An 11280-nucleotide genomic window follows, 5' to 3' on the forward strand; every position below is an offset into this window, starting at 1 on the left:
GCAGGGAAGAGGGGAAGGCTGGCAGGTTGTAACCCAATAGTTAGTGACTTTTTGGTGACTTACGACTGGTGTTTCGGCAATACAACCTTGCCCATGTTTCGCAATTCGGGCGCTTGGCAGCTGGCTCCTATTTACGATGGTCGCAAGGGGCCACACGGTCCCCTTTTGCGACCTTCTGACCAAAGTAAATGGAAGAAGCCCGATTCGCTGGACCCGGGCCTCATTGCTAACTTAACAACCACAGGGATCCACTTAAAACAACAGTGGCCAGAATGGGCATAAAATGGGGCATGAAACTCACAGGACAACTATCTCTTTAGCAGTTAGAAATTTCCGGCTCCCTTGGGGCCATAAGTTGAGGACAGTCTGTAGTGGGGGGAAGACATGACTATGGAGGTGGATACCTGTGGCTTGATTTTTTGATTGTGGCCCGCCAGCAGAGCTGGTGGCAGATTTGGACAGTGAGGAGGTTGGGGAGGAAGATGGGCCAGTCCTGGAGTCTGGGGGAGGCTCTGATGAGGGCTCTGTGTCGGAGGCAGAGAGGGGGCCAGGGCCGTATGCCAGTTATCAGCTGCCTTCAGAGTCAGACATCAGTGAGACAGACGAACAGCTGGAGCCTGTTCCCAGTGTGCACATGCACAGAGTTGCCAGATTAAGGGAACAGCTAAAGAACAGGGGTCGACTTGGGAGGAAGGCCACAGGTGGACGGTGAATGGCCCCTCCCAGAGGAAATGAAAGAGGAGCGAAAGGGGAGTGGAGTTTGCAGGAGACCATGAGTTCACTCAATTGGTTCGTGACTCTCCGAGACTCCTTGCCAAGTTTTGCAGAGATCCGCCTGGCAGCTCTCCAAGCCAGATAAGGTCTGTGACTGTAAATCCTCCCTTGAAAGACTTTGCTGGAGGTGAATGAGCAGAATTCACAGTCAATTAATAAAAGGGGGTTTTCTCCTCTGGCCTCTCCCAGAGGGAAAAAAAGAGGGGAGAAAGGGGAGGGGAGTTTGCAGGAGACCATTAGTTCATTCCTGCATTCTGGCCAAGTATTGCGGCGTCTGAAAGATACCGGCCTGGCCACTCTCCAAGCCCGATCAAGGTCAGTAATGGTGAACTACCTTGAAAGGCTGTGGGAGAGGAAAGACTTTGCTGGAGAGGAATTCACTGTCAGTTCAATAACAGGGATTTCTCAGGACGGGAACTCAGGTTCGTGCTGCTGGGGAAGCCGAGGTCAGAACAGTTTTCTATCTCGAGACAACCTGGGTGTCCTTCAAACCTGGGGGCTCCAAATCCCAGTATTCCCCCAACACGCGTTGCGGAGAATGCTGGGAATTGAAGTCGTCCATCTGGAACCTTCTCCACCCAACTTGGATGAGGTCCCTCAAGAGCCAAACGCCTCCTTCCCTCCCAGGTCTACCTGCGGGAAGCCCCCTGGCCATCGGCCCAGGCCGAGATCTGCACCATCAGTGCCTACAAGACTCCCCGAGACAAACTCCAGTGCGTCTTGCGGATGTGTTCGACCATCATGAACCTCTTGAGTTTGGCCAACGAGGACTCGGTGCCCGGAGCGGACGATTTCGTTCCAGTGCTCGTTTTTGTCCTCATCAAGGTAAGGAGAAGCTACCATAAGGGGTTTCTTCCTCCAGGGGTAACTTCCAAGGTGTCGTCCCTAGAGGTTGTCTTTTTTTTGGGGGGGGGGTGCAGGGGGAGTGGGAGGGAGAATTGAACCATCTCCCAAACCAGCAGCGCAAGATTCAAACTGGGTTGGTTTAATTGATGTTTGCGTTGGTAGAGAAGGGAGCGTTTCTCTTCACCCGGAAGGGTTTTGCAAAAGTGGACTTAATTTTTTTGTCCTTTGTCGCATTTAATTAGACGAAGCTTTTGTGTCAGATCAGCCTTCCTTCGTCCCATCCTCCATCCCTGGTCTAATTCACTCTCCAAATCTTTTCCTATTCATCTTTTCTTTTTTATTCCTTCCTTCCTCCCTCCCTCCCTTGCTGCTGGAATCTTTCTCTTCCATATTTTTCTCTCATAGCCCTTCTTTTCTTTCTTTCTCTCCCTGTCTCCTTCCCCCTTTCTCATATTCCTTCCTTTCTTCCTCACTTTACAACTAGGTTCCCTCCTTCCCTTGCTGCTGGAATCTTTCTCATTCTCTTCCATATTTTTCTCTAACCCTTCTTTCCTTTCTCTCTCTGTCTCCTTCCCTCTTTCTCATATTCCTTCCTTCCTTCCTTCCTTCCTTCCTTCCTTTATAACTAGGTTCCTCTCTCCCTCCTTCTCTTTGTGCTGGAATCTTTCTCATTCTCTTCCATATTTTTCTCTCTTAACCCTTCTTTCCTTTCTCTCTCTGTCTCCTTCTCTCTTTCTCATCTTCCTTCCTTCCTTTCTTCCTTCCTCACATAACTAGATTCCTTCCTTCCTTCCTTCCTTCCTTCCTTCCTCACTTATAACTAGATTCCTTCCTTCCTTTTCTCCCTCCTTCCTCCCTCCTCTGTACATTATTGAGAAATCATGATCCCACCCCCGACATCCTGCTCTGTCCCCTCCCCCCCCCGCAAAAGTTGCAAGAGAGAAAGGGCAGAACCCCCCTCCCCCTTTCTGTTTTGAGTGTTGTCCACTCCCGAATAGAGTCACAGTTAGCGGGCGGGTTGTTGGGTTCCACCACAAAACTGCGCTCGACTAAACCGCGCCCGACACTGATGTCATCAAAAGGGCGACAACAGCGCGGAGACAGAAGCACGCTGTAAACCCTAAACCTAAAATTAACCCCTAAACCTAAACCTAACCCCCCTAAACCTAAACCTAACCCTAACCCTTAACCTAACCCTAAAGCTAACCCTAAAGCTAACCCTTACCTTAACTTGAATCGGCTTGCTTTCAAAGCGCTATTTAAAGCGCCCTTCTTTCTCCACGCTGGCTGTTGTCGCCCTGTTGATGACGTCAGCGACGTGGTTTAATCGGGCGCGGCTTAGTCGAGCGCGGTTTTGACGGGTCACGGGGTTGTTGTTGTTGCCCCCCCCTCTCTCCCCCCTTCCCGACCGTGGAGATACCTTCCGCTGGAACTTTAACCTCCTCCCACCGTTCCCTGAAGAGCCAGTGGCCTTCCAGAGATGGAGACAAGCCCGTTTATTGATTAATCCATGGGACTCTCTCCTGATTTCCTGCCCAGGCCAACCCTCCTTGCCTCCTCTCCACCGTCCAGTACATTAGCAGCTTCTACGCCAACTCTTTAACCGGGGAGGAATCGTATTGGTGGATGCAGTTCACCGCAGCCGTGGAGTTCATCAAGACCATCGATGAACGCAAGTGAGCCCAGCCGGCCTTTCCTGCTCCGGGGGGTGGGGTGGTGGGGGAGACACCCTGAGGCCACGTAGAAGCTCCTCACGAATGTATTTCTCCTGGTCCCCACCGGAGAGATGCCAGCATTGGAAAGGGAAACCCCTCGCCTTCCCTCTGTGTAAATACGGTATTAATCCGACTAATAGGAGTGCTGGGATGCGTTTCTCATTATTATTATTTTTGTATCCAAAAGAAAAGGTTTCTTTTCCGCCCCTCTTCCTGCTTTTTCGTTTAGGAACTAGCGTGAGATTCCAAAAGGGACCATATTTTATAAGGAATCTTGGAATCTCCCCGAAGTCTCTGACTCTCTCTTTTTTTTTTTGTTGTCCCTGGGAATCTCAACGGACGGAGAAGTTTCTTCCTTTCCCCGGGATGATTTCCCTTTCCTTTCTCCAGTAATAAGAATAGTAATAAAGCCACAATATTTTTTATTTGTCAATCTGGGCTGGGAGCGAAGACGGAGGTTTCTTAACCATCTTTTTCATTCGCCTGCATCTTCTGGTGGGGGTGGGGGGGGTGGGGTGGTGAAAAGAAGAGAGCCCCCTCCCCTCCAAAGCCGGAAGGGAAGAGCTTGCAGGAAGCAAAAAAAAAAAAAAAAAGCCGAAAAGGGAAACGTTTCAATCATGATCAAATCGCACGAATGGGAAACTCTTTGCTGTCCGGTGGTTGTGCGAACGGCCGGATATCTCGGGCGGCCCACGGATTCGAGTCGGGACACAATTTCTCCAGATCAATGCTTATGACTGCCTACTGAATTTAAAGCTGATTTTTCCCCCCCTCCCTTTCTCCCTTTTGGAGGGAGAGGGGAGATCAAAGCCCACGTATTTATTTTTAAAATGTGAAAATTTACTAACACTGGAAGTCACCCGAAGTGGGGTGGGGTTTTTTTTTTGGGGGGGGGAGGGTTGTTTCGTTTTCTCAGTTCTCATCGGTCTAGGTTTTTTTTTCTTTTTGGGGGTATTTTTTTTTTTCTTTTTCCAAACGAAATTCGACAGAGCCTTTCAGTATTTGTCTGTTGCACAAGGCAGGAAGTTAGAAACAAAAGGGATTGTGGCAAAGAAATGGTAATATATATATATATATATTTATATATACATATATATCTATATCTATATATATCTATATATATAAAAAAAGTCTCGATACCTTTGCTTTTTCCTTCTGGAAGACTGTGTATACTGTACAAATCCCAAATGAACTTTTTTCCCCTCCCCGACGAAAACCAGAAACTGTAATATATATTTTGATTATTCCTATTAAAAAAAACAAAACATACTGCAGGCGTTTGGGCGAAGTCTTTAATAATCTGGTTGCTTCGTGTACGTTTCATTTTGAGTCTCTCAAGACTTTAACTTAAAGGTAAAGCTTTCCCTTGCACATCTGTGCTAGTCGTTACCGACTCTAGGGGGCGGTGCTCATCTCCGTTTCAAAGCCGAAGAGCCAGCGCTGTCCGAAGACGTCTCCGTGGTCATGTGGCCGGCATGACTCAATGGCGAAGGCGCACAGAACACTGTTCCCTTCCCACCAAAGGTGGTTCCTATTTTTCTACTTGCATTTTTTTACCTGCTTTCGAACTGCTAGGTTGGCAGATTCTGGGACAAGTCACGGGAGCTCCCTCCGTTACGCGGCACTGGGGATTCGAACCGCTGAACTGTCGGCCTTTCTGATTGACAAGCTCAGTGTCTTAGCCACTGAGCCACCGCGTCCCTGACTTTTAACTTACAACAATTCAATTAGCGACAATTTGAAGTTAACGGCGCTGAAAAAAGTGAGCCATCGTTGCAAAATCCCAACGGTCAATGCACTCGATATTCGGATGTTTTGGCCACTGACTCGTATTTATGACGGTGGCAGTGTCCCACGCGATCCCCTTTTGCGACTTTCTGACAAGCAGAGTCAGTTGGGAAGCCAGTTTCACTTAACAAGCCGTATTGCTAGCTTTAACGACCGCATTGATTCACTTAACAACGGTCTCGCTTAGCATCAGAGATTTTGGGCTTGATTGGCAGGAGCCAGGCTACATTGGGCTGCTTGGGAGCCAAGACAATGCAATGGGAAGGGCATGATGATGTCACCCTTGCACCCAGCTCAGGAATCCTGGTTAAATGTCTGCTTAACCATTGAAATCAGTTTAATCCCTGGCTATCAAGTCCTCTGGGTTAGGTTGGTGGGTTTAGAGCACCACCTAGTGGCCATATCCTCTTACTACGCCTCGGTTAGTTTCTGCTCTTTTTTCATATAACTTTGTATTGTATTTTATAATACAAACTTAAGAGTCAAGAGAGAAAATAGAAGATGGAATAGAGAAGGAAAACGGCTGACAAGTGCAAATAAAATAAAAATAAAGAGAGAAACAAAGGTGCACACACTCTCTCTCACACACACACAAAATAATCAAATTTCTTTTACAGCAAATACATATAAAACCTAAGCTCAGCTCTTCCTCTACAGAGACAAACTAAATTCCATTTTAAAAAGATCTATAAATAACACCAATTCATGATTTCAATTTTTTCCCTGTAAAAAGTCCTAAGATTCTACATTCGCCATGGTTTAGTCTATGATTTTTTTTATATATCTATTAGAAGGGGTACAATGCAATCTGTTTTTTTTTTAAATTTTATCGACTGATTCCATTTAGAACTTTATTATACGTCAGTAAGGACATTTTGCTCTGAAACGATCCTCGCCTGGCCTGCATTTTCCCACCTGAATGTCAGAATAGCAGGGAATCCAATGGAAACACGAGCAAGAAATAGAAAATAGAAAAAGTACAATACAAAAAAACGATTTTCCTCTTCATTTAAAAGTTCCTTCTCTACAAGGCTACGTGCTTTTCTTCTTGGAAAAATTCGGAGGAAATTTCAAGACAAGTACTCCATCCATGAATGGAGGGAGGGAGGAGGGAAGGGAAATGAAAAGGAAGAAGGAAAGGAAGGAAGGAAGAGGGAGGAGGATAGGAAAGGGAAAGAAAGTTGGAAAGGAGGGAGAGGAAGAAAGGCAGAAAGGAAGGAAAGAGGGGGAAGGGAAGGAAGACAGAAGGGGAAGAAGAAGTATGAAGAGCGGTTGAAGGATGCTGAGAAAGAGTGCAGAGAAGAGCAACAAAGAGGATTAGGGGATTGGAACATACAAACAATGGTTGCAGGAACCGGGCATGTGTAGTTTAATGAAAAGAAGGACCAGGGGAGACAGGATAGCAGTCTTCCAATATCTCAGGGGCTGCCCCAAAGAAGAAGGAGTCAAGCTATTCCCCCAAGCACTTGAAGGCAAAACAAGAAGCAATGGATGGAAACTAATCAAGGAGAGAAGCAACCTAGAACTGAGGAGAAATTTCCTGACAGAACAATTAATCAATGGAATGATTTGCCTCCAGAAGCTGTGAATGCTCCAACACTGGAAGATTTTAAGATGATGTAGGGTATCCATTTGTCTGTAGTAGGGTGTAGGGTCTCCTGCCTGAGCAGGGGGTTGGACTAGAAGACCTCCAAGGCCCCTTTCAACTCTCTCATTCTAAATAGATAAAAGGGGAAGGGATTCCTTGCCACCAGGAAGGCCGTTTTGTGAGAAAGTGGGGACCAGCCAGAGTGCCCTTTGCCACATCTTGGCCTGGTCTTAGTTGCCAGATGACCTTGAGGCCCACCGCCCACATTTTTCATCCCCTTGAAGACGGTGTTGAGGGACCTTTCTATCATTAAGTGGATTTACGGCAATTTCCTTATGAGTTGTCTCCAAGGGATTGTGTTATGAGAGGCACATTAAATCTCCATTAATACCTCATTATCCCACTGATAAGATTACCATGATAATGAGGCAGAAATCCTAATTGTCTCACTTCTTATTGTGCCTTTCATTAAATCATATACCTGCAAGGGTGAATTTGGGGAAGGGGGAGATGCATCTTGAGCCAACAAGCTCAGGAAGAAAACCCAGGGAGATGTCCAGGAGTCGCTTGTCTTTTGGGGGAAGGGGGAAGAAGGGAAAAATATGCACTCTGGAAGGAGGACCACCGACTGTTATTGAATTCTCCCGTCATTTTTCATGGCAGATACTCCTTTTGTTCATTCAGAGAAGCAACTCAAGAGCCTATCAGGCTGGAGAAGGAAGGAAGGAAGGAAGGAAGGAGTCAATGTATTTTATAAATAGAACAAGAAGCAATGGATGGAACCTTATCAAAGAGAAATCCAATCTAGAACTAATCAATAGAACGGCTTGCCTCCAGAGGTTGTGAATGCTCTAACTGTTGTGGCCAGCTGGCAGCCAGCACAGCTGGCAGCAGATTCGGACAGTGAGGAGATTGGGGAGGAAGATGGGCCAGTCCTGGAGTCTGGGGAAGGCTTGGATGAGGGCTCTGTGTCGGAGGCAGAGAGGGAGCCAGGGCCGTCTGACAGTTATCAGCTGCCTTCAGAGTCAGACATCAATGAGGCAGAAGAACAGCTGGAGCCTATTTCCAGTGTGCGAATGCGCAGAGTGGCCAGATGAAGGGAACAGCTAAAGAACAGGAGTCGACTTGGGAATAAGGCCACAGGTGGACGATGAATGGCCTTCCCAGAGGGCATAAAAGAGGAGCGAAAGGGGATTGGAGTTTGCAAGAGACAATTAGTTTGCTTCATTGGTTCGTGACTCTCCAAGGGTCCTTGCCAAGTTCTGCAGATATTGTCCTGGCAGCTCTCCAAGCCAGATAAGGTCTGTGACCGTAAATCCTCCCTCGAAAGACTTTGCTGGATGTGAATGAGAGGAATTCACGGTAAATTAATAAAAGGGGTTTTTGTCGGGACAAGGAGTTTTTTCATGCTCCCGGGAAGCCTCGCTCAGACCACCAACAGTGGAAGTTTTTAAGAAGATGTTGGATAACCCTTTGTCTGAAGTGGTGTAGGGTTCCCTGCCTAAGCAGGGGGTTGGACTAGAAGACCTCCCAGCTCCCTTTCAACTCTGTTGTTCTGCTTAACAATCTTTTCCACGCTGCTGCCAAGGAAGCCACAGGGCTGCGTTCATGAGTTCGCCTCCAGCGAGACCCCCTCAATTTTTTTTTTAAAGGAAGAAGCATCCAATGTGTTGGGACCTGTCCAAAAATCCTCTCTGAAGCCGCTCCTCTTCCTTCTGCCTGTGAGGTTTCAGTACCCCTCCATCTCCCCTTCCCCCTGCTTGTCTTCCGGGTGTGTATCTCCCCGGACCAGCGTTTCATCCCAATCCGTTTCAGATCTCCTTGTCCAGGGTTACTCAACATCCATTCCCCCTCTTCTTTTTTTCCTAAGCTGAAATGGGAGCATTTGTTTAATTACGTGCAAGGAACAATACATTCCGGCCATTATCTAAATCACACTTCTATTTTCTGGATGTGATTTTCATCAGGCCCCGTTTCCTTCCACTCCCCCCCCCCCCACATCGTCAGCCTTTGCATCATTAACAGGGAAGAGTTAATGAATATAAAAGCATAAAGCCTAATTACACTTTAATTTACAATCATAATCTCATTTTGTGACTGGAGGAAATCTGTTGTGAGGGGGGAAAGAAAGAAAAGAAAGGAAAGGGAAATTAAAAAAAAAACAAACCCAAACTTTCAAGTGAAGGATGAAATCGGCTCCATCTCAGTTGGGCTATCAAATCAGAGATTTTTCTGGTTTTGTTGGGAGGGTCCAATAATTTGGAGGACACGGAAGGAGCTTCATATCAAGCCAATCTTTGCTTGGATTCAGAAGCTAAACAGGCTTCATTTTCCTTTCCTTTCTTTCACTTCCTTTCCTCTTTCATCTGTCCTTTCCTTTCACCTGTCTTTTCCTTTCTTTTCCTCCTTTCTTTTCCTTCTTTCCTTTCCCTTTCATCTGCCCTTTCCTTCCCTTTCTTTCACTTCCTTTTCTCTTTCGTCTTTTCCTTTTTTCCTCCTTTCCTTTCTTTCCTTTCCCTTTTATATGTCCTTTCCTTTCCTTCTTTCCTTCCCTTCCTTTCCCTTCCTTTCCTCTTTCATCTGTCCTTTCCTTTCATCTGTCCTTTCCTTTCTTTTCCTCCTTTCCTTTCCCTTTCATCTGTCCTTTCCTTCTTTCCTTCCCTTCCTTCCCCTTCCTTTCCTCTTTCATCTCCTTTCCTTTCACCTGTCTTTTCCTTCCTTTTCCTCCTTTCCTTTCCTTCTTCCCCTCCCTTTTCATCTTTTTTCCCTTCCCCCTTTATTTGTCATTTCCTTTCTTTCCCCTTTCATCTGCCCTCCCCTCCTTTCTTTCCCTTCCCTTTCCTCCCCTCCTCTCCCCATACTCTTTGTTGCTCTCCACAAGAGTCCCATTGCAAGGGCTGATCCTTCATCTGCAGAAGAAAACGCCAATGGGGAGTCCTCCCCCACCCACCCACCCACCCACCCGCTCCAGCTCCATAAAGGACATCCTGCTGGGCGCAGCTGAATCCGTGCTGGAGATGCAGTAATCATCTGCAGAGCCTCCTCATTCAGACCCTGCCTACATTTGAACGCTGGGAGAAAGTCATAAGGAAGCCCATCTCTGTGCCTGCACAGCCCCTGGATTGTAGTGTGTAAGGACTTAATCCTTAACTCCTTAATCCTGACAATCCTTAGTCGCTGTTCATTCAAGAAAAGTTGACATCCTTCGAAAGTGGAGTTTCCTTACGACTTTTGAGAAGGCAAATATCTTTTTTAAAAGAATTTTCCTCATTTATTTTTTGCACACCTCACCGTAGCTCCAATCCATCTCTGTCTCCAAAGGTATCCGCTTTGGCTTTGTTGTTAGTCGCAAAGTCGTGTCCGACCCATCGCGACCCCCCTGGACAACGTTCCTCCAGGCCTTCCTGTCCTCTGCCATCCTCTGGAGTCCATTAAAGCTCACGCCGACTGCTTTGGTGACTCCATCCAGCCACCTCCTTCTCTGCCATCCCCTTCTTCTTTTGCCATCGTTCCCAGCATGAGGCTCTTCTCCAGGGAGTCCTTCCTTCTCATTAGATGGCCAAAGGATTGGAGGGAGGGAGATGATAGATAGATGATAGATAGATAGATAGATAGATAGATAGATAGATAGATAGATAGATAGATAGATAGATAGATAGATAGATAGATAGATAGATGATAGATAGATCGTTGCTGTGAGTTGTCCATGTTCTAATTGTCAGGTGACTCCATCTAGCCCCCTCTTCCTCTGCCGTCCCCTTCTTTTGCCCTCCATCCTTCCCAGCATAAGGCTCTTCTCCAGGGAGTCCTTCTTCCTTCTCATCAGGTGGCCAAAGTCTTTGCGTTTCCTCTTCAGGATCTGGCCTTCTAGAGAGCAGCCAGGGTTGATCTCCTCTAGGACTGACCGGTTGGATGGCCTTGCAGTCCAAGGGACTCAATGCAGGAGTCTTCTCCAGCACCAGAGTCCAAAGGCCTCCATTCTTTGGCGCTCAGCCTTCCTGATGGTCCAACCTTCACAGCCGTCCATTGCAACTGGGAAAACCACAGCCTTGATTTTGGCTTACAGCTCTCTAACCAGAGGCTCACTAACTGAGTTTGCCAGGAGTAGAGTTTGCTGCCGGGGGGGCGGGGGGGGGATGATCTTATCCAGCAGAAGCCCCCAAAGAGGTTAAATTTGGACCAGCCCTTTTTTCTCAGGGTAGGAGTTGAGCCCCGGGGCCTCAAGAGGGCAGCAGCGAGCTATTTATAAAGGCTTCCCAGCTTTTTGGGTGGGTGGGGGGACGAGGGGACGGACAGATTTTAAAAAGAGACGGGAAGATCAAAGGGAGGCTGGATGTTTAAAAGGCAGCAAATTCTAAAGGTTTCAAGGTATTGCAAAAATTATTGCAGGCCATTCAATGCCAGGTGCTAAATATAAAAGGCTGTACACAGGTAGTCCTTGCTCAGCGACCGTCTGAAGTTATGATGGGCTTCCTTCCTTCCTTCCTCTCTCTCACTCCTTCCCTTTACTTCTTCCTCCCTCCCTCCTTCTCTGCTTCTCATCTTTTTTTCCTTCCTTCCTCTCTCCCT

At 47.1% G+C, this 11280-nt stretch overlaps 1 protein-coding gene across 2 annotated transcripts in view; it reads left to right on the forward strand.

The window, feature by feature from the left end:
- The window catches only part of GAPVD1 (GTPase activating protein and VPS9 domains 1), a 39934-nt gene extending 35382 nt beyond the window's left edge, over window positions 1-4552 (forward strand). For both annotated transcript variants that reach the window (XM_032232853.1, XM_032232854.1), the window contains exons 25-26: window positions 1402-1599; window positions 3160-4552. In XM_032232853.1, coding sequence (XP_032088744.1) covers window positions 1402-1599; window positions 3160-3300 — 339 coding nt within the window. In that variant the 3' untranslated portion in view covers window positions 3301-4552. The remainder of the gene's footprint in view (window positions 1-1401; window positions 1600-3159) is intronic.
- The last annotated feature ends 6728 nt before the right edge of the window (window positions 4553-11280 follow it).

Source organism: Thamnophis elegans, chromosome 16 (genome assembly GCF_009769535.1).
Source record: "Thamnophis elegans isolate rThaEle1 chromosome 16, rThaEle1.pri, whole genome shotgun sequence".
NCBI lineage: Eukaryota > Metazoa > Chordata > Lepidosauria > Squamata > Colubridae > Thamnophis > Thamnophis elegans.